The sequence below is a fragment of the Coccidioides immitis genome, assembly GCF_000149335.2.
Source record: "Coccidioides immitis RS genomic scaffold supercont3.3, whole genome shotgun sequence".
In the NCBI taxonomy this organism is placed as follows: Eukaryota; Fungi; Ascomycota; class Eurotiomycetes; order Onygenales; family Onygenaceae; genus Coccidioides; species Coccidioides immitis.
In genome coordinates, this window is record NW_004504308.1 from 1,297,545 (window position 1) to 1,317,461 (window position 19,917).

Sequence of the window (19,917 nt, forward strand, 5' to 3'; positions counted from 1 at the left end):
TTGACATTGAAGATGCATTGGCTGGTAACCCGGCCGTATAAATGTGAATGCACCTAGGTCAATGGGAGCGTCCATCGTTTCCCACATCCTCATGAAATGATTGAAACTTGTGGGTCTCGACGGGTGGAAAAATGGAGTTTTCAAGTAATTTGCAACATTGAGCTGCTGTTGCTGTTATATTCAACAAACAGACGTGGATTTTTGAATAGGCTAGCTAGAGCCAAAGTGTGGCGGAAGCAGGTTAACTCTCAAATGAGAAAGTGATGCTAAAAAGTTACTTGTACTCTCCATATTAGCTTCAGCTATGGGTGACCTACTTAATTATCTTTGTTGTGATCTTTGATTTATCGCGACAGGGTCTTCGTCTCCTTGGGCTTGGCATGGTTGGGCCAGTTTTTTTCAAATCAGGTTAGCGCAAAATCCTGGTTTTCAATCTCCAGATGTGCATTTGGCTCATAGTCAACACATTCTCCCAGTAAACAAATTGATTAAGACATGAGTGAGTAATCTTTGCAGCTAGACAGCTGAGGATGATAATCTGAAGTCTTCTCTTAACTAATTATGTGAGGATTGTGGTTCGCGGCAGTGTGACAATGACACCCACATATGGAATTTGTGGAAGCTAAAAGTGACCTTATTGTTGTTCTGACAGGCTTTATGAGTGCGCACAACTTACAAGATTGCTACTGGGGCTCTCTTAAGAGATTCACACGGTGGCCATCTTTTTATGCGTTGCTTGCAAGCATGTGACAGTGTGTCTTTCGAGCACACACTCATTCGGTGAATAAGAAAGATGAGGCTTGCTTGTGGAGTACTGGTCTTATTCTCAGGAATAAGTCTGGACTACTCCGTATTAGCCACTGGAAACTTCCTTGGGGAGAGCGATTCCGGTAGATATTGCAATGCCCGCCACTGCCTAGGGTGATCATAAAATTCCCCGAGTGGAATTCGAGATAAGCCTAAGTATGGCTGAGCGGACCGGAAGCCCTGTTGTCTGCTTCCTATAGTCGTATGTGCTTGATGTCCGGCTCCAACTGAAGTCCACTGCGCCTGTCCAAAAAGCTACCAACGACGAGCTCAAAAAAAAACATACAACAGCTGGGATTCGCTGGTGGTCACCCACCCAACTACTAGCCAGCCGGCAAGTAGCTTGAGTACGGCTGAGCGGACGGGAAGCCCTATTTTCTACTTCCTATGGTCGTATGTGGTTGTCATATATCCAAATCTTTACCTAAGGCCCGCCACAATCCACTGTCCAAAAAGCTACTAATAAAGTAGTCAAAAAAACATACAACAGCCGGACTGTGGTGGTGGTCACCCCCAGAGGTCGCAATGGTGTTAGCGCCTATCCGCCCTTATTCCAGCGTCTTCACCCATCTTCACCCATCTTCACCCGTCTTCACCCGTCTTCCCGGGGCCTCACGGAATCATCCAGCACCTCACGCGAATCATGCAGATGAATATTCGACCAGTATACAACTGGCAACTTCTAACGAGCGGCTATGGCGTACTCAAAGCCCTTCTTTTCCTTTCAAAATTCTCATCAATGCCCCCTAGAAGTTTTGGCACAGATACCCCGTGTCAATTCTCAGAGAGCCCTCCTCTCTTTTCACAATTATGGAGGATAGACTGCGGGCACAGTTCACTCAGAGTGTCTGCTTTGACGACTTCAATAATACCAAAACCAAAAGACATGTCCTTCGCGGCACAGAGCTGAAATACACGAAGACATTGAAGGTCTTTGATCTGTCAGTATCATAACCACAACCAACAGGAGGCTTTGCCACAACTGACTCCAATGGCTGAGTGACAGATTCCACAAGATGCACCCTGGGGCACCTTCACCTCCAGATGTGCAGACTTTCAAAGCATTCATGAAATTTGTTGCTACAAATACCACCAGTTGAGTTCATGAAACAGTGTTGCCAGAGAGCTTGGACAGATGGCAAAGGGATTTTGAAACAGCATTTCAGCAGAATCAGAATTACAAGTTCCCCCAGAGTGTATCTCGCACTATAAAAGAGGTATGTGTCTACATTTGATATGAAGTCTCTCCATGATGCTGTGAGGCTAACACCTGATACACTAGTTCATTCATAAAGGGCTGGGCTTAAAGGAGGGAGAGATGGAGAGAGCAAACACATCACCTAATAACATTGTGACCCTTCTTCTGCAACTATGGTGCAAGGACTTCAAGAAATACAGAGGCACAACCAGAGACTGGAGCAGAGTCCAAATGGCTGCTGCAATTCTTATGTATTGTTTTACATCTGCACAAACAGGCAAAATTCATGAATCAACAGTGTGAAGAGGCACTGCTCAACACAAGATAGATGGCAGTAATGTTGATGATGAGGAACAGGCTGCACAAGTCCTTGCAGCATGTTATAAGGTTAGCCATCCACTACAACACTGCAATAGTAGCTGACATGACAATAGCATTTCATTCTGACTGTGGAAAGAGTTGATGGGAAGGCAATGCTGGTTCTCATGTACCAAAGAGAATTTGTGAAAAACTACTGGCAGAAAAAGTCATGGGAGCTCTCAGTCCATGCTTTTTACAAGATCTACATGGAAAGCACGGCTTTACTATTCAATCCCATCCTCTACTTCTTATCAATGACACCTGGGGACAATGCTTTTCGAGATTTTGCAGCTGTTGATGAGCTCATGGATGCTGTTGAACAGCTGGCTGCCAAGCCCAAACAAGAAGATACTTTATTCACCATTCACTTCAAGGAGCATATCAAGGGAACACCAGTATTTCGGCAATATGGAGACCTGACCCTTAGCAAAGTGCCAGCAAAGTCAAGGGGGGCTGATGCATTTGGTAAAGAATTTGTGGATCTCAGTTGCTGAAGTAACTATACTTGCAACCTGACGCCCCGGGGTTGCAGGAGGTGGCTACTGATGGAAGCAGGTATGGAGCTTGACTGCAATAACCCTAATCTGCCTTTCTAACCTCTTCAATAGATACTTGTTATTCTGAGTCAGCAAAAATGAAGCTTGCATCTCATACTGATTGTGACTGGTTTCAGAAATCCTACATGCATCTGCTCTGTGAAGTTGATGGGCAAGCCACCTTCCTCAGCATCAAACAACACTGTAACAAGCACATTAAAACCTGGTGATCAGTGGCAATTTACAAGCAGCTGGTGTTGTGGCACTCCCTCCCAGCCAAAGAGGAGATTGAATTCTACCACTGAGCAGATATTATCGCACTGGGTAGGGATATAGAAGAACTTGATGATAGGATAGCTGAGACAAAAGAGGAGGACAATGGGCACAGCCTCCACAAGAAGAAATGTTGGCTGCTTAACAAGAGGCAGGTGTTGTATACTGCTGTGCTTCAAGAGTTCCAAAAGGATCAGCCCCAGAAGTTTGGCCATGAGAAAGTTGACTCACTAGGCACATTGGAATACACATTCTTCAGCTATGCATGATGAGTCATGCCAGAATGTGACTTACTGGCTCAGATACTACCAATGAAAGTTGAATTACAAAGCCCTGAAGGATGCCAGGCTCTCCGCGCGATGGAGGCTCTCTGCAAGCAAGAATGTGAGATTGCTTATTGCACCAGCCTTAAACCCATTGATGGGCACTGCATATGCAGCCAAGCAATGAATAAGTATGATGTTCCTAGAGGCAAGCTGTAAATTAGTCCTCACTAACACTTATTTTCAAAATAGACTATACCCACACTGGCATTGGCTACACCTGTACTGTTGCTACAAGAAGTGTGTTCAAAAAATGGGTCCCAGCAACTTTGCTGAGCTGTGTTTTGAGTGCGACTCATGGTACCAAACTGAAGAAGACTGGAACCAATATTGCAAGCAGCATCTGGAGACACTGAAGGACCTGCTTTGATGTGACCCAATTGTGTTTTGCAATGCTCTGGTAAAGGCAGGATTTTGCCCTTTTTGCCTGGGAAACTCAATGCTCAGCCCGGCACAATGCATGCATCAATATGTTCCTGAGAAAAGCTGCTTGGAGTGGTTTAATCATATTGAAAATCATCTTCACAAGCTTGAGCTGGAAAGTACTCCCTTTTGCTCCCATCTGGCATGCACTTTTGAGGCCAACACTATTGATGGCCTCTGACACCATCTGAGAGATGTGCATTGTTACTGTTCTCTCTGGCAGCAAAAGTGAAAATGCCTAAATTCATTGTCTACTGAGACAAAGAATGACCAAGCTTTGCCTCTACCTCTGGAATGGCTGTGTAAACTTCCACGAACCCACTCTGCTACTGAGACAGCTTGTATTGATTCTCAACTTTGGTTAGTGAACTGATGAAGCGTGTCACAGCCCCTGATCAGAGCTTGACCAGAAACAGCCACAACAATCAGGCACCAAGGGATCAGTGAAATTCAACAGGATACAGTATGAGGGGTGAGTTCTAAGAGCAATCTTGGAAAGCTCTTCAAGATGAGGACATATCTTTCTTCCTCATCTCTTCTTCTCCCCTCAGTTCAGTAGCTTCAATTAGTGTTGTACTCCTATCACATGTCATATCATATATTGCTAACTGTCACGCGGCGCGGCGCTTAATTAAACTTCATCTATCTTATCATTATCAGCTTCTGGGGTTATAAAGTGCATAATTTTTACAGCTGGGGACACAATAATTTCATTTTTAACTTCAAATCTATTTTGAAAGTATTCTCTGAAGTATCCACTAATTGCCTCAAAGGAGACAAGAGTGGGTGGGAAAATCTCATCTTCAAGGCAAATCTGTCAAAATGCTGAAGTGCAAGCACCCATATAAGAATATCTAAGTAATCTTAGGAGTGAGTACTGGTTGTTTTCACTATCTATGTTCCTCCAAAGCTCTTTCAAGGTATGCAATGCTTCCATTTAATCCATTGTGATATTGATCAAAGTAAGGTGCAGAGGCTGTTTTATGTCCTAGAGAGACACTGTTGGGGAAGAAATCCCAATCACATGTCTTGACCATCTGGTCCAACAGTGTGGAGGGACAACATCCAACCTTGAGCGACTGCCAGGAGCACTGAAACTGTCAAAACAGCTGTCCCCACCAAGTAAGGAACAGATCCTCCGCGAGCTCGGATGGCTCTGTGTGGAGGCCAATTCTTGTGAAGTGCTTTGATGAATGTGTTATAGGCTGTTGGACGGGTGCAAAACAGCAGTCTATCTCTGCAAGGAGGGCTGCAACAGAACAATCATCCAGCACAGCCAGATCAGATTCTAGTGAGCCTTTATGTGGAATGGCTGCTATGAGACCTTCTATCTGATTCCGCCAGCCAAAACAGAACTTTTGAGCAGGATACTCTTGCTTTTTTTGAAATATGAGCAGCACATACGGATGGGGACTATAAGGAGCTTTAGCATTCACATAAATGGGATGGTTCCTCTTCAACATGTGTTTCAAGTGGGGCTTGAGGGAGTGTTATATCCTCTGTCTTCCCCCTGAGCTACTCTGCAAAATTATGGACCATCTCTCCCTGGTTGACATAGTACAACTTGGAGCCACCTGCCAGACACTCCATCTGAGTGTCATTCAAAGAGACCATCTTTGGAAAAATGTGTTGGACTCTCTTCTCACACAACCTTTGGCAGACCCTCAACCTTTTGGTTCTTTTCACAACATGGTTGTTAAAGGATTTCTACACTGGTGACTTTTTGTTGATCCTCCTCAGTCAATTAAACTCTGTACAGATGCCCTTGTTGCTTCTTTTCATACACTAAAACACTCTATGTGATTGGCTGACAATGATCCCCTTTGTTATGTGTCTCTGAAAACCCATCACATTTGAGTTTTGCACGGGCTGCTTACTCTAGACCATCTCATTCAAGATGGAGTGTTCTGGGGTTTGGTGGCTTATCAGCCTTGCCATCATTGGCAGTGAAAGCTGTACCAAGATAGATATGGTTTTGGTTCCCTAGATATTGAGGCAGGGTGGAACTCGGAAGGCCATATGCATACAGCTCTTTATTTGGGAAAACAGACATATCACATGTGGCCTGACAAGTTCTGTTGGAGTTGTAGTTCCGACCGCGGTTGGACAAGGTGAAACCTCAAAAAAATCACTGCTATCATCCTCCGCTGACCTTGATTTTGCATGTTTCCTTGAATGTGAAAATAGACAGTTAGACAGAAATGCAGAAATGCAGTTCCCAATCTTGTATCATTAGGTATTTAATGATGACAGATGTTCATAGATCTCTCACCAAGGCCACCATGGAGAAGTGATGTACCACTTTCCCTGGCAGTGATAGCTCCAGCGACACTGGCACCTCACAGGCGCCGGATTTCAGTGGGGGGAGTGACAAAACTGCACCAAATGACAAGTCCACACAGCTTCAGAAATGGACTCTTTGAAAGCCCCCACCACTCCCTCTTTCAGTCAAGTGCTCACACTGTGATGACAGCCTAAGGCCTAACCCACCTCTGGTTTGATTCTGCCAGAGAGGAATGCTGTGGCAAAAATATCAGTGCTTCATACATGAAGGCTCCTCAACAAGCTATCTGGCTTATGAGCACTTGCTGGCATTTCCCATTGTATTAATAAAGAAGCAGCATGGAGTAGAAGCCTACTCAAGCAAGAATCTCCTTAGAACATCTCATACAAATCTTGTTAATTTAAGAGATGCTTTTATCAAGGGAAGACAAGTGTTTCTTGTCTATGAATACATGCAGCTGTCACTTGAGCAAGTTCATTTGAGTACATCTTTAAATGAGTTCCATATTGCAACTGTTTGCAAAGAGGTAGTTATCTTCATAGCTTACTGGCTCTATAAGTACTGACTCTATGGAGATTCTTCAAGGGATTGCATACATTCACTGCAAGCTACAGATAACACATGGCAGTATAAACTGCCAAAATGTTTTCGTCTCTTTCACTGGCTGTATCAAGATTGGTAAGCATCTTGGCTTGTTCTTGGAGAGCAGCTAGCTGACTGTTTAACTAGGAGATATTGGAGGAAGTATGCTATCTGGCTCCAAAGACAATCCAGAGATTGATACTCAGTCTGTTGGGTTTGTTATGAGGGAGATAATGGAGCCCGGGCATAGTTACCTCAATCCAAAAACATTCACCCTTGACAAACCAGAGAAATGGAGCTTAGAATTACTTGAATTTTTCGAGAAAACCAAAAATTCAACAGGAACAGACCTATTGAATGTATTTGAAACCATGAGCAGCAGTCCAAAGGCTACTTTACTAATATCCCTAGCATGTCTTTCTTGCCTACTCTCCGGGGCCTGGCTGCCTCAGCCCTCCTGCAGTGTCCGCAGGGTGCCTCTCAAAGAGAGAATGGAAGCCCTTTGGGTAGTGATATTCTTGGGACACAGTCTCAGAAGGACCTACGAGGCTACTAACCATATGCAGAAGCTATAGGAACCACAGAACATGAACTCCATAGATATGTGTCCCCTCTCTCCTCTCATCCAAAGGATTGTGGGATGAGAAGTGAGACAAAAACTCTGCATTGGATCAAAGAAGATCCGAGCCACTAAGCTGGAGACTAACTACATAGAGACTAGTGTCTTGACACCACCCCCTAGGCTCCAGTGAGTACTGGGAGAAGACAAATTTCTAAATACATAAATCCAACAAATCCAGGATCCAAGCTGATTCAATAACCAAATGAGTGGAATATTTCTTAGTAAATGGTAAGCAGAAGTCCAAATTGGAGGTTGAGCTCCAAATCTGTTGCTGGTGTAATGTTGTTGTGGGTTATGCCACTTCTGCCAGTGTTTGTGTCATTCTAATCAAGTGAGTGTGAATATAGGATCCATGTTGTTGAGATTCAACATCTGTAAGAATTCTTTAAATTTTTGTTTTTCAAGTGGCTTCATCAAGCCATCTGCTGGATTCTCCATTCCTGGTATATGGTAGAGTTTCACCCTTTTCTCTTTGAGAAGCTCCTTCACAAAGAACCAATGTGTATCCATCCATCTGGTGGCTGGTGTGTATGTTGGCTTGTGAGCTAGTGCTATAGTGTTCGCACTATCCATATATATAGGAATCAGAGCTTTTGCTGGAAGATTGAGATCTTGTAAGAGCTTCTGAATCCAGAGTGCTTCCTTCACAGCAGAATCAAGAGCACAAAATTCTGCTACTGTGCTTGACAGCACAACAATCTTTTGGCATTTTGAGCTCCATGCAATGGGAGTTCCCATATAAAATAATACATATGCTTCTGTTGAGTGTCCTTCCTTGCAGTCTTGGTGACTAGCATCCACATAGACTTGTAATTCTGGGATTTCAGGCTTCAGGGTGCCTTCAAGGGTTAGGTCTAGCATGGAAGATCCTTTCAAATAATGCAGTATTCATTTGCTATATTCTAGGTGCTCTAGTATTGGCTTCATAGCAAATTGTTGGAGTTTGTTGACAGCCAATGTAATATCAGGGCAGCTCTTTATCAAGAGCCAATTGAGAGCTTCAAGAAGCTGTTGCAGCCAGTTCACAATGCTTTCAGTAACTACTGAACTAGGCTCAGACTCCTGTGTAAGCTGTACTCCTTCTGCTATAGAGGTGGTCTGGATTGTTGAGCCACTCATGTAGAATTTGACAAGAAACTTTTGAACATATGATTCTTGGGAGAGGTAGATTATTTGCTTTGTACAATCTTATTCAATTTTGCAATCTAGGAATCTCAACAGTTCACCTAGAGATTTTATAGGGAAACAGTTGGACAGCTTGTTTTTGAAATCAGTGACAGTTTCTTTTGTAGAAGCAGCAATAAGAGTGTCATCAATATAGATTATTAGTAGCAGGCCAGACTCTTCATCTATGAATACACATGGATCTGTATCCTTTAGTGGCTTTAAACCAATCTTCATGAGAGCTTTTGTGAAGGTCTCCTGCCAAAGATGTCCTGCTTGCTTCAGTTCATACAGAGCTTGCCAGAGTCTGCAGACAAAGCCTTTTCTTTCTGTTCCAGTTGGAAGACTCATGTAGATCTTATGGCATTTAAGTATGGCATGCAAGTAGGCTGTAACTATATCAACTTGTTTGCAGTGCATATCTTCAACCACTATTTTTATAAGCATGAGCTTGATAGCTGATTCAGTGACTACAGATGCAGCAGTCTCATCAAAATCAAGGCCAGGGCATTGAAAATTACCGCATATGACCCATCTAGCATGGAAGGAGGTAACATAGCTGTCAGCATTCACTTTCAAGTCAAAAACCCATTTGCCAGGTAGAATCTTAGCTGTAGAATCTATTGAATCCATCTCAACTAGCTCCCAAGTATTGGCAGCTTCTAGCTTCTCAATTTGTTTTTCTATAGCACTCTTCCATTTGCTGGTGTATTCACTAGTTATAGCTTCTTTGTAGTTGCATGGAACCTTAACTTTGTAAGCTAGCAGGTCAGCTGTAAGATAGGAAGCATAATTTCCATATAGTCTTGGTGATTTGCCTTTAGTTGTACAGCTCAATATGCATCTTGCAGGCTGAGGGTTCAGCTTCATTGAAGCTGTAGGTTCTGGTTCACATGTAGGTGTGGATTCAGTGCTCTGTCCCAGTTCTTCCAATGCATCTCTGAACATCTTATTGTGGATTTAGCTCTTGATCAAGTCATTGTCACTATCTCCATTATATGGAGGCTTTGGCATTTCTTCAATAATCTCATGGACAGGCTCTTGGAATCTCACCATGCATTCAGGTGCCAAAGAAGTCTTCTGAGGTGACAGTATTATTGTTTGAAGCCATGGGCTGTGCATTTGCTCCTGCATCCAGAAAGGTATTGGGATCTCAGGGTTCTCAATCAGGTTAGCTTCTTGAGCATGTGCCTCCATAGGCTCTTGTGTTGAAGCTGGTAGAAGCCTAGTAGCAGCTTGCTTTACTGCCCCCATAGCTTCTTGCTTTGGGAAGCTTGAAATCACAAAGAGTTCTGTAAATCTATCCTTCAGCTTAGGATCTTTCTTTTTTGAGAGGTCTGGAATGGCATCAACATTCTTGTTGAACTTGGCATCACATGTACATATAATTTTGCCAGTCTCCAGGATCCAGATCTTATAAATATGTCCATTCTTGCCTTCATATCTGACTAGGCAACTGAGTTGAGCCCTGGGTTTCATTTTATATGTCTTATTGTAGTTTGCTCTATCCTCTGGCAAAATATGTGTGTAGGCTATACATTCATAAGCTTGTAGGTGCTGTAGATTTGGCTTCTTTTTCCAAAAGAGCTTGTATGATGATTCTCTGCCTCCAGCCAGAGAGATTCTATTTGTAATGTAGCAAGCAGTTTGCAAGGCCAGATTCCAGACTTCTTGTGGAAGCTTCACTTCTAAAATCATGACACAACTTATTTCTACTAAATAGCCACTGATTTGTTCTGCTACACCATTTTGCTCAGGTGTGTATGGAGCAGTCACTTCACATTTGATTCCACAGGCCAGGGCAAATTCCTTCTTAAATAGTGAAAATTCAGTGCCTCCATCCATTTGTATAGTATCCATGTAGAAGTCTAGTAGATTCCTGAGCCTCTCAACATGCTTCTGGAGGCTACATGAAGCTTCAGCTTTATTCTTGAGTAGTATAACCCATTTAAAACATGTGCAGTCATCCACAATTATTAGAGTATATTTGAAGGCTTGAAAACTTGTTAGCTTTATGATTTGAAGATCAATGTGGATCTTCTGCCCAGAAACTGTAGACTGGATCTGTGGTGTTTGGGATATCTGCCATTTTGATCTTTCTAGTGCACATGCTTCACAATGGAAAGTATCTTGGCCTTCTATTTTGATTTCCTGGTCTTTTGCTGCTTTTTGTGTGGTAGAGAATGTGCAGTGTCCCAGCTGTCTATGGAGAAGCTCCAGTGTGAGCTTTATAGTAGCATATGTCTGTTGAATGGCTTTCTCTTGCTGATGAAGTGGCTCTGTCTTGAGGATTGTAACATCATCACTTTTCTTAGCATATCCCACTAGTTTGTGGTCTCTTTGTGTTTGCAGTGTGTGGTCTACTTCTGTAAAGTAGAGATTCAACTTTTCAGTCAACTGGTTTATGGAAAGCAAATTTGTGTCTAACTTCAGGTTATACCATGCACATATATGGATCTTGTTGACAATGCCATCCTGGATAATGCATCTAACATGTACTGTGCCACTACCCTTTATGGAAATGATTTCTCCATTTGAAGCCCTGTACCAATGGTCTGTAGTAGGATCAAAGCTAGTAAAGTAGGCTTTATTGCAACAAATTGAGTGGCTGCAGCATGTGTCAACAAGCCAGGTTTCTGGACCAACAGCTCTTTTAGATATGAATGCCACCAAGCCAGGTCTGAATGCCATGCTGGTGAAGCTATTTTCAAATTCCATTATGAGATGATTTTCTCCTGTATTATTCTTAGCATCTTCACTGGAATTTGGTTGCTGAGATTTGAATTGGCTCTGGTTTTTCTGTTCAGAATTTGTGTGCCATCTTCCTTTGGGCCTTGGTCTCATTCATAAATGTGGCTTTGGCTTCCATCCTTGATATCTCTTGTTGGTAAAAAGGTGAGGGCATTGTCATATGACATGACCTGGAGTCTCACAATATTCACAGTTGTCATCTATTTTGCTAGGTATTTTTTCACATAAGGATTTAACATGATTATTCCACAAGACTCCCTTCTGTGGAGCATATTTCTGTACAATTTGCTTGTTGAGGGCAGTCTCTTTGGATTTGATTTGTCCAGCCATATATATTCTGCTTGGAGCTTCCACATATTTCTTTGCCTCCTGCACAAGATTCCTCATATTCTCATATGTTATGTCACTTGGGTTTGTATTTCAAACTATTAATAGCATACTATCTGTGTAGTTCTCATTAATTGCTTGTACACCCTCAATTATCTTGTTAATCACTAGGGAAGAATGTAATGGATGAGGAGCTCACAATGCCCCCTGGTATCATTCAAGCAGTACATCAAGGTATTGTGTAACTGATTCATAGTCATGTTGATGTGTGTAGAAATAATTCTCTGCTGCATGGATGCATGTATTTTTATCAGGCTTTAGAAAGAGCTGCTTTGTGTAGAATATTATGAGAGCAGGGTCATTAATGTTGCCTCTATAGTGCTTGCTGATCCAATCTCAAGCATCATCTTCCATGCTTAAGCTGAGCCATGTAGCAAAGAATGTCATGGCACTTCACCATTTGATTTATATATCTTCAGAAGCCTCTGTAGGCTCTGGCACCACTGCATCATATAGAATTCTCCAGCCATAGTGGTTTAGCTGCAACCTGACAATGTTTAACCAAGTATTCACATTTTTCTTGCCTTGTAGCATGAGGATTAACCAAATTGTTGTTCCAGTGATGTCTGTAACCATTTTGTCTGCTATATTGAAATTCCTTTCAATTCAGGGAGTTGTTTCTCTGAACTGGTGGCCTGCAATGTCACTCTGTAGAAAGCCAACCCACCATGTGATGCCTGCTGGCTGTGAATGTGCACCTGTGTTGGTGCTAGCATCCTCCATATGTCCTGCTGGACTCATATTTCTGGAGGTTGGATTGGGAGTTGGAGCTGAGAAGCTCTTCAGATCAATGTCCATCATTCTGTCAAGAGTTTTTTCTCTTTTGGCAACTCCAAAGGCTTCAAAGATTTCTAAAGAAGGGCTCAGAATCTCTTGGAAGGACCTACAAGACTACTAACCATATGCAGAAGCTATAGGAACCACAGAACATGAACTCCATAGATATATGTCCCCTCTCTCCTCTCATCCAAAGGATTGTGGGATGAGAAGTGAGACAAAAACTCTGCATTGGATCAAAGAAGATCCGAGCCGCTAAGCTGGAGACTAACTACATAGAGACTAGTGTCTTGACACACAGCAACCAGAGCTCTTTGTCACCTAGTCCCACAAAGGAGAAGATTTAGCGGAGCGGATAAATATTCAATTTGCTGGGATCTGCAAATGGTGGCTGTACGTGAAAGGTTGGCCTTTCTGTAAGACTTCTGATGATTCATTTGCTAGGACCATTGTTGACCTGTGATTGATGGGGTCACCTTTCTACTGTCATTGACACCATTTCTGATTCTGGTGATCTGGTTCTTAGTCTTGGATGACACTCTCTACACATGCAATATCCCTGCTGCATCTCTTTTCCATCATGTGATTTTAGTGTCATTTTTGGCTTGTGGGTGTGCCTTAGTTTAAGGTGGCTCACCACTCAACAAGCCAAATTCCTTCCAATGCTCCACGCTATAAATTTATTAATTATCTCAACAATGAATTATTATTATTAAACTAGCTATTAAATATTAAATGAGTGTGTTCTTTGAAGCATAGAAATTAGTGTGGCTATGAAAATAAATGTGTGGATGGCCTGATATTGTGGCCAGAGCAAGAGATATGGGGGGTGGATAGGAAAGATTGTAAAGAAATGTCAGCAGTAGATTTCTCAGCTAGAGAGCCTAAAGACTTGTTAGAGAGGCTTGTAGAGCTCTTACTACTGCTTTAGGAAGATTATATAGACTTGCTGCAATGAGGTTCTTTTATAGAGAGGCCCTGCTGACAGCACTTTGAAGCTAGTGCTTGAAGCTCTGACTGTCAGCATTTACTAGCACATTCAACAGTCTGTCTCTTCTTCTCTGCTTGTTGTAAAGTCTTTTTCTTCTTACAGGTAATACACTGGGCCTTTCATTATATAGTACATTCAAGCTTTTCAGTCTCTTATTACTTGCAGATCTTTATACAGACAGTCTCTCATTTAATTCATTTTTCTTCAGCCTCTCTAGCTGCCTGCTCTCTTTAAAGCTTTCATTGAAGCTTTGCCTCTTGTGTTTAAGTAATTTTGTGAGCTTTCTCAGCCTCTATTTCATTCTGGCATTCCCAAGCCTGCAGGACTTTTGTAGAACTTCAGAACTAGGTCTGGCTCAGCTTATCATAATCAAGTAGATCTAGGGGCTTGTCTTACTTGCAGTGCTGTTTCTCTGTCATGATAGTTGATTTTAGAGCTCAATTTTCATGCTCTAGCAGTTCATTTCATATTGCAAATTGCTTGCTAGCTTTAATAACCCATTTAATACTCTGCAAATTTAAGCTGTGCTAAAGATAAATACTCTTAATCTCTTAACAAAGCTCCTGTATATTTGTAGAGATGAAAGGCTTAACTAGTGATGCAGAGCCTTATTAATCAGCAGTTTTAAATCAGCTTAGTTGATACTGGAGATTCAGAGGATAAATTCCAGTCTTTGCAAAGCCAGCATATATATTATCACCTGTCAAAGCCTTCTTCCATGCTGCATTGAATAGTCTTCAGAAATCCCTTTTTGTTATTCAAATATAGCCCAGTTCACAGCATAGTAGAAATTCCAGCTCACTGGAATATGTCTTGTCCAGCAGCTCAAAAACACCAATATCAAGAGGCTGCAAACAGTGAATAGAGTATAGTGGAAGAATCAACAGCAGAATTCTTTCACAGTTTGCATATTTAATAAATTTCATATTTATATGGGAAGAATGCCCATCTAGTAGAAGCAGACATCTTGCTCTACCTGCTTTTGCCTTTGTATGTGAATTAAAAACCCATTGCAACCACTTCAGGCCATATTTATTATTACTCCAGCCATTTACTAAGACTGTAAAGTAGATATATTTGCTTCTGTCAAAATCATCCAGTCATATATTCTGAAGATCTCTAGATTCATTCTGATAAACAAGAGCTGAAGACAATGCAATCTCATCTGCAGAGACTAAACAGAGTAGTAAGAGAAATTTCTGACTTCCATTCTGAGTTGCAACACTTTTACCAGCTTGTAGAGCTTTAATAGAGACAAGACACTTCAAGACATGACAGAAGTCTAGAAGGAATTCTTTTTCATTAAAGTTGTATGTGTTTTCTGGTGTAATATTATACTGACTGATTTTCTCACTCAACTAAATGCAGTAGTACAAAAAGTTAGCCAAATTCAATAACTGTACTTGCAAAGAAGCAAAAAAAGCATTCAAGTACAAGACTATAGAAGTGCTGAAAGCAGTGGTAATTATCTGCTACCTGTCTATTCTTGTCAAGTAGCTTGAGATAAACAGACTTGATCTTGTTCTTGTGATGCTCACAAAACTATATCATCCAGTTGATTTCCATGTTCTCTCCTGTCATCTCTTGCACAACATTTTGAAGAATTTAAGATGTAGAAGCAAGACTGTGGTTGCAGAGCTTGTTTATATACTCTAGAAGCTCATCCTCCTGTATATTGATGAGCTTCTTCTTATGTCTGGAGGTTGCTTCATGAAAATCAACTTGTAGGCCTTGATGCTGCTGGCACAGGGTCTCTCAGCTGACTGAATATTTTTTTGCAGTTGCACTGTAATTTGGAGTCTCTTGCAATTCAAGATCTTCAATTGCAAGCTTAATTGCTTTGTTGTTGACCATGCTATTACATATTGAAGTTGAGCGTTGAAGAAATTTGATGGTGCGAAAATTTGGCTCGTTGAGTGGTTTGGCTCGTTGAGTGGTGAGCCACCTTACGTGTCACGTGCTAGAATGTCAGCCATGATGGATCAACCTTGCCAGCCGCCACCTCTTCTCATTTCTACCATTCGTTTACAACTGCGTCGTGGCTATCACTGACGGAGATGGAAGACGCTGTTCGACCCAGTAAGGAGGCTATTGAACGCATGCGAAAAACAAGCCAACTTGTCTGGTCTCAGCATGCCCTGACAACAAGTTCTGAGCTGCCGCTTCAGTGTATTCAACCTCAGAAAATGCTGGGGAGGGTTCCTGCTTACCTTGGCCGCGACTTCGAATCTCGAAAAGATAGTTTATCCCTTCACCATACATCGTCATTAGATGGAGTATCAACTCTCTTCATTAGTGGGAAATCTATATGGCAGACGACGTCCGAGGGAGAGTGTGACCTGGAACAGAAGGTCCTCCCGCACCGACTTCTTTTAGGCGTTCAGCGCTCCACGACATGTGTTTTCGCAGATGATTCACGTTTCAGACACTGGCCTGGAGTATGCAATACTCCGGATAACGCTGAGCAGGGTAATTATCTAGCGGTTTTGTTTTATGCTTGGTCCTATATTTTGTCAAGCACTTGGCTGGAGAGACAACCTTCAACTTTGGCGCAGACTAGACGTATGAGATATTTGCATTGCCGGGCCAATGAATCTGATATTGATGATACCCAACAGCACTGCGGTGGCTTTGAGATTGATTTGTGTTCCATGGATGATGATGCCGCAAGATGGTGGGCAGCAGTACTGTCGCCGGCGGGGTGGCAGGCTACTGTATTTCACAATGGCCATATCTACAAATCGCCATGGTCCGTTCGCAACATCGATACCCGTCCGTTCATTTTGCGCAGAAATTATGACCAGCATTGTCCCGGGAGCACTCCACCTTCCTCAAGGCAGGCCTTGAAATATCTCGCTGACTTTTGTGCCACTCACAACCTTAGCGGTCAATGTTGTACTGCGTTAATGGCGACTCTCTTTATACCTTTTAACAGCGGTAGAACTATTACTCTTCCTCTACCTGTGCCATATACCCCTACCGCGGTTTTTACTCGGCCATCGTCATCGAAGCTAAATATAGCACCGTTGCCCTTTTCGCGCGATAACATTTATGAACAAAGAGAACTGCTACCATACTACATGACCCTAAGCTGCAATGGGTGGGCGCTACGGTCTCTACTGCACAGCACTTTCTTCAATCCTGACGTGTACTGCAACCTTGTCGGCTCATGGTTAGAGCCGGCCTTCGAGGCTCTTGAACCTATCCTGGATGCCGAGGACTATACCGGACTTACCATTCTTCTGACTCGGAGACAGCCGGTACTTGGGCCACTATGGCTAGGCGCAATTCTTACAGGAACAGCAACGACAATTCTCCATGCTATCCGATCCGGTCAATGGGCGGTTGACCTTCATGCGGCTGCATGGACTGGGACTGAGCAATCATTTCTTACTACGAAACTCTCAGGGCCACGTGCTGCCAAACAATCTAGAATAAATCGCGATGACGAATGCCGCTTACTATTTCTTACAGGCTGCGATGGCTTCTCAAGCGTTCCAGTGTGTCCTTGGAAGCCATTTGGCAGCAGCGCGCTTAGCGATACAGAGATCGCAGTTCGACTTCACGCACGATGTCGAGGGCACGACCTCCGGTACACTACTTGGAAATGGGATTTGGACAATGGTATGGAGCTTGAGGATAGTGGGTTGAAGACAAATTCAGCCTGTTCGAAACAAATTGTATCCCCATCCAACAACACTCCGGTGGTGTCTGGGAAATCTTGGAGACTCAATCTTCAATCAGTGTCGGAGGTCGCAACGCGAAGCATATTTGGCTGGTTACGGATGACAGGGTATCCGCCAAGCGAGAAGGACATCCGCACGCACCCTTGGTTCGACGTGGGAGACTCGGATGAAGAATCTTGTGACGAAGTTAGCTCTGCCTGAACACCAAGCTTACATTCCGGAGTCGAAATCTGTCTGGGATTGGCTTGGAGGATTGTATACTGCTCAAAAGGGTAAACATACCACAGTTTTCATCAACTTGTTAGATCTATATAACTTTCAAAACCATCAGGTCCCCCGGCAGGGTGATCTTTACATTTTGAGCAGATAGCATAAGTTCCACTGGACACTGTTTGATGAAGGCCAGTCTGACAAATTTTCCATTGCTTTCGACAGCCATATTCTTTACACTTAAACTTGTTGTGTGCAGCGTTGAAGTGTTTGCACACTCTACATTCCCCCGTTAACCCCGAGCTTGCAGTCATGGCGCTTAACGTGTCTCCGGTGGCTGGTCTTTGCGTTCATCAGCTAAAACGGCAGCTTGATATGTAGATTGTCATGATTCGCACCTGTCTCTCAGACAATTCCAGCTCGCTATCCAAATGTTTCAGGTTCTGCTGTACCTAAAAAGTCAACAGTAGATTCGGCTGCAGTCAAATCCATGAACTTACTCGCAAAGCCCAAAACTAAACACGTTAAAAGCCTTGTTGTTGGCCGGAGGTAGTCTGCGCAACACTAGACGCTGACCTCCAAAATTGGCGGGATGGCAGATGGCAATGGGGGGCTCAGCGGCTCAGGTCAAAGGTCTCGAGGCAACAACTCATCGTCTGACTCGAGATGCATGCGGGGATTAATCAGCCAATCACTGTCGAACGATGAAAGTGGACAGGAACATCACTCATTGGACGCGAGAATTTGATGGTGAGAGTCGGGCCACCACCGCTTGACCCAATCAACAAGCCACTTCCGGATCTCGAGATTTCTGGGCGAACATTGCGGGGAGAAGACGACAGTGAGAACATCTCCTCCAAAAATGGCGAGGGAGATTCAATGTAACAAACCCTCCACTCTCATAAAAGGAAATATACACTGGTGACGTTCACGTTTCATTGAGCCTAACTGATGGACTGATATCTCATTTTGATGTCATGGATGTCCTGAGCGAATCGAGGCATTGTTGCGCCGTTCTGAGACCATCATTTGAAGGCGTTGCTGACACTGCCCGAAACAAAGGGCCAATCAGACGTAAACTTCGTTGGCAGACGGAGCAGCGCGGAACGGGCCGTAATGGCTGGGACTGTGATGATCATTGCCAAGACAGACTAAAATGCTCTGTCCATTCACTTCCCTGACGGAATGCAACACCTTTCCTCCACGTCCATCTCGTCCTCGTCCAATACCGCTTCCACATGTATCCACAAGGTTTTTTTTTTTCTTTTTTTTTTTAAAGAAAAAGAGACCTCTTCTAAACATGGCCAAAGTGACAAACCCAGGACAGGTCCAGCGAAAGGGTACTATTGAACCATTTGAAATTATGTACAACAAGCGAGTAAGGGCCATACCGGAAAAATGAGCTTTTCGGGCAACCGTCGGAAAACGTTTATCCGACGCGACCCGTTGAACCACAGGTCGCAAGCTTGAAACTGTAGATCAACCATATATTTACAATGCACGTATAAAGGGTCCGAAACATATAGAATTCAGAACATATGATGCACCAATTGAGGGTTTTGAACCCAATTCAGAAGCTTTTCAATTACTAGGAACTAACTAAGTATTACACAACCACCCGCACAACCCAAATCATAATGAAGTTTTTTTTTTTTTTAAATTTCAGGAGCCTCCTCACTGGTTGGAGTCTCTGGTTCAGGGACAGGGCATAAGACCAGCACAGAAGAATCATCAGGGCAAGCCCATTCAGGCCACCTCATACTTTCAAGCAAATCAGCTCCACTGCCTCCAGTTGGAGACAGGCCTGACACAGATATATTTGGCTGCAACTGAACAAAGGGAGAAGGTGTGATTGGAGTGGGGGAGGGGGGGAGAGGAGTGGATGCAGCAGAGAGCAGGGCAGCAGCAAATCAGCCTATCTTGATTGCTGATTTGCAGACAGTTTCTTCTGTCTTTCACTTTTTCTGTCATCAAATATCAAAGTCAGTTCAATTCATCCCAACATTGCATCAAGTATACTGACTGCAGAAGATAAACAATTGAACTTTAAGTTCTGGCAGATGTCAGCCAAGATCCTTTCAATATTCTATATATATAACTATATTAGCATGAGTTAAATGTATGATCTTCAATCAGTTCAACCTATCTTGACAGAGCAGAATGTATGCTCCACAAGCTCTTTTTGTTCAGCTTGAATGGACACAAGCTTTTCTAACACTATCAAAGTAACAGCACCAACTTCAGCATTGAAGAGGGGAAGAGAGGGGAATTTGTCAGTTCAGACTGACAGAAGTGTTATTTTGGCAAGCAATTCACTGAGACCAGCAGTCTGTTCCATCATACTGGCTTTCAATTCCTCTCAGAGCATCACATTCTTAAGTCTGAGAAAATTATCATGGTCAGACAGTAATGCTGCCACTTCCTTCTGCAGCTCTGAAGAGACAGAAGTACAGACTTTTTTATCTTCTGCACAATTGGTGCAGGCCTTTACAGTTTCTTGCTTGCAGGAACAAGACTTTTTAATATGTGCTGTATACACAAAT

General features: G+C 43.0%; 5 protein-coding genes and 1 non-coding gene across 6 annotated transcripts; 5 read left to right on the forward strand and 1 right to left on the reverse strand.

Annotated features, from left to right (window-relative positions):
• Positions 1-1,086: 1,086 nt before the first annotated feature.
• CIMG_15508 lies at positions 1,087-1,202 on the reverse strand. The gene has a single exon (XR_001099888.1). It is a non-coding gene; the product is annotated as a 5S ribosomal RNA (ribosomal RNA).
• A 415-nt stretch (positions 1,203-1,617) lies between these two features.
• CIMG_08443 (uncharacterized protein) lies at positions 1,618-3,131 on the forward strand (the record flags this gene model as incomplete). Its single annotated transcript, XM_001241279.2, has 7 exons — positions 1,618-1,748; positions 1,814-1,902; positions 1,966-2,024; positions 2,090-2,256; positions 2,341-2,392; positions 2,440-2,830; positions 2,974-3,131. The coding sequence occupies 7 exons, from the start codon at positions 1,618-1,620 to the stop codon at positions 3,129-3,131; spliced, it is 1,047 nt and encodes a 348-aa protein (XP_001241280.2).
• Positions 3,132-3,314: 183 nt separating this feature from the next.
• CIMG_12167 (uncharacterized protein) lies at positions 3,315-4,328 on the forward strand. Its single transcript, XM_012358580.1, has 2 exons — positions 3,315-3,628; positions 3,690-4,328. The coding sequence occupies exons 1-2, from the start codon at positions 3,450-3,452 to the stop codon at positions 3,865-3,867; spliced, it is 357 nt and encodes a 118-aa protein (XP_012214003.1). The 5' UTR covers positions 3,315-3,449; the 3' UTR covers positions 3,868-4,328.
• Positions 4,329-6,773: 2,445 nt separating this feature from the next.
• Positions 6,774-7,296, forward strand: CIMG_13201 (uncharacterized protein; the record flags this gene model as incomplete). The annotated part of the gene is made up of 3 exons (XM_001241278.2): positions 6,774-6,882; positions 6,934-7,145; positions 7,198-7,296. 3 exons carry the CDS (start codon positions 6,774-6,776, stop codon positions 7,294-7,296), a joined length of 420 nt encoding a protein of 139 aa, XP_001241279.2.
• An 8,226-nt stretch (positions 7,297-15,522) lies between these two features.
• CIMG_08439 (uncharacterized protein) lies at positions 15,523-17,463 on the forward strand. The gene has a single exon (XM_001241275.2). The coding sequence runs from the start codon at positions 15,536-15,538 to the stop codon at positions 17,363-17,365; it is 1,830 nt and encodes a 609-aa protein (XP_001241276.1). The 5' UTR covers positions 15,523-15,535; the 3' UTR covers positions 17,366-17,463.
• A 1,211-nt stretch (positions 17,464-18,674) lies between these two features.
• Positions 18,675-19,226, forward strand: CIMG_13202 (uncharacterized protein; the record flags this gene model as incomplete). Its single annotated transcript, XM_001241274.2, has 2 exons — positions 18,675-18,752; positions 19,041-19,226. 2 exons carry the CDS (start codon positions 18,675-18,677, stop codon positions 19,224-19,226), a joined length of 264 nt encoding a protein of 87 aa, XP_001241275.2.
• Positions 19,227-19,917: the final 691 nt, after the last annotated feature.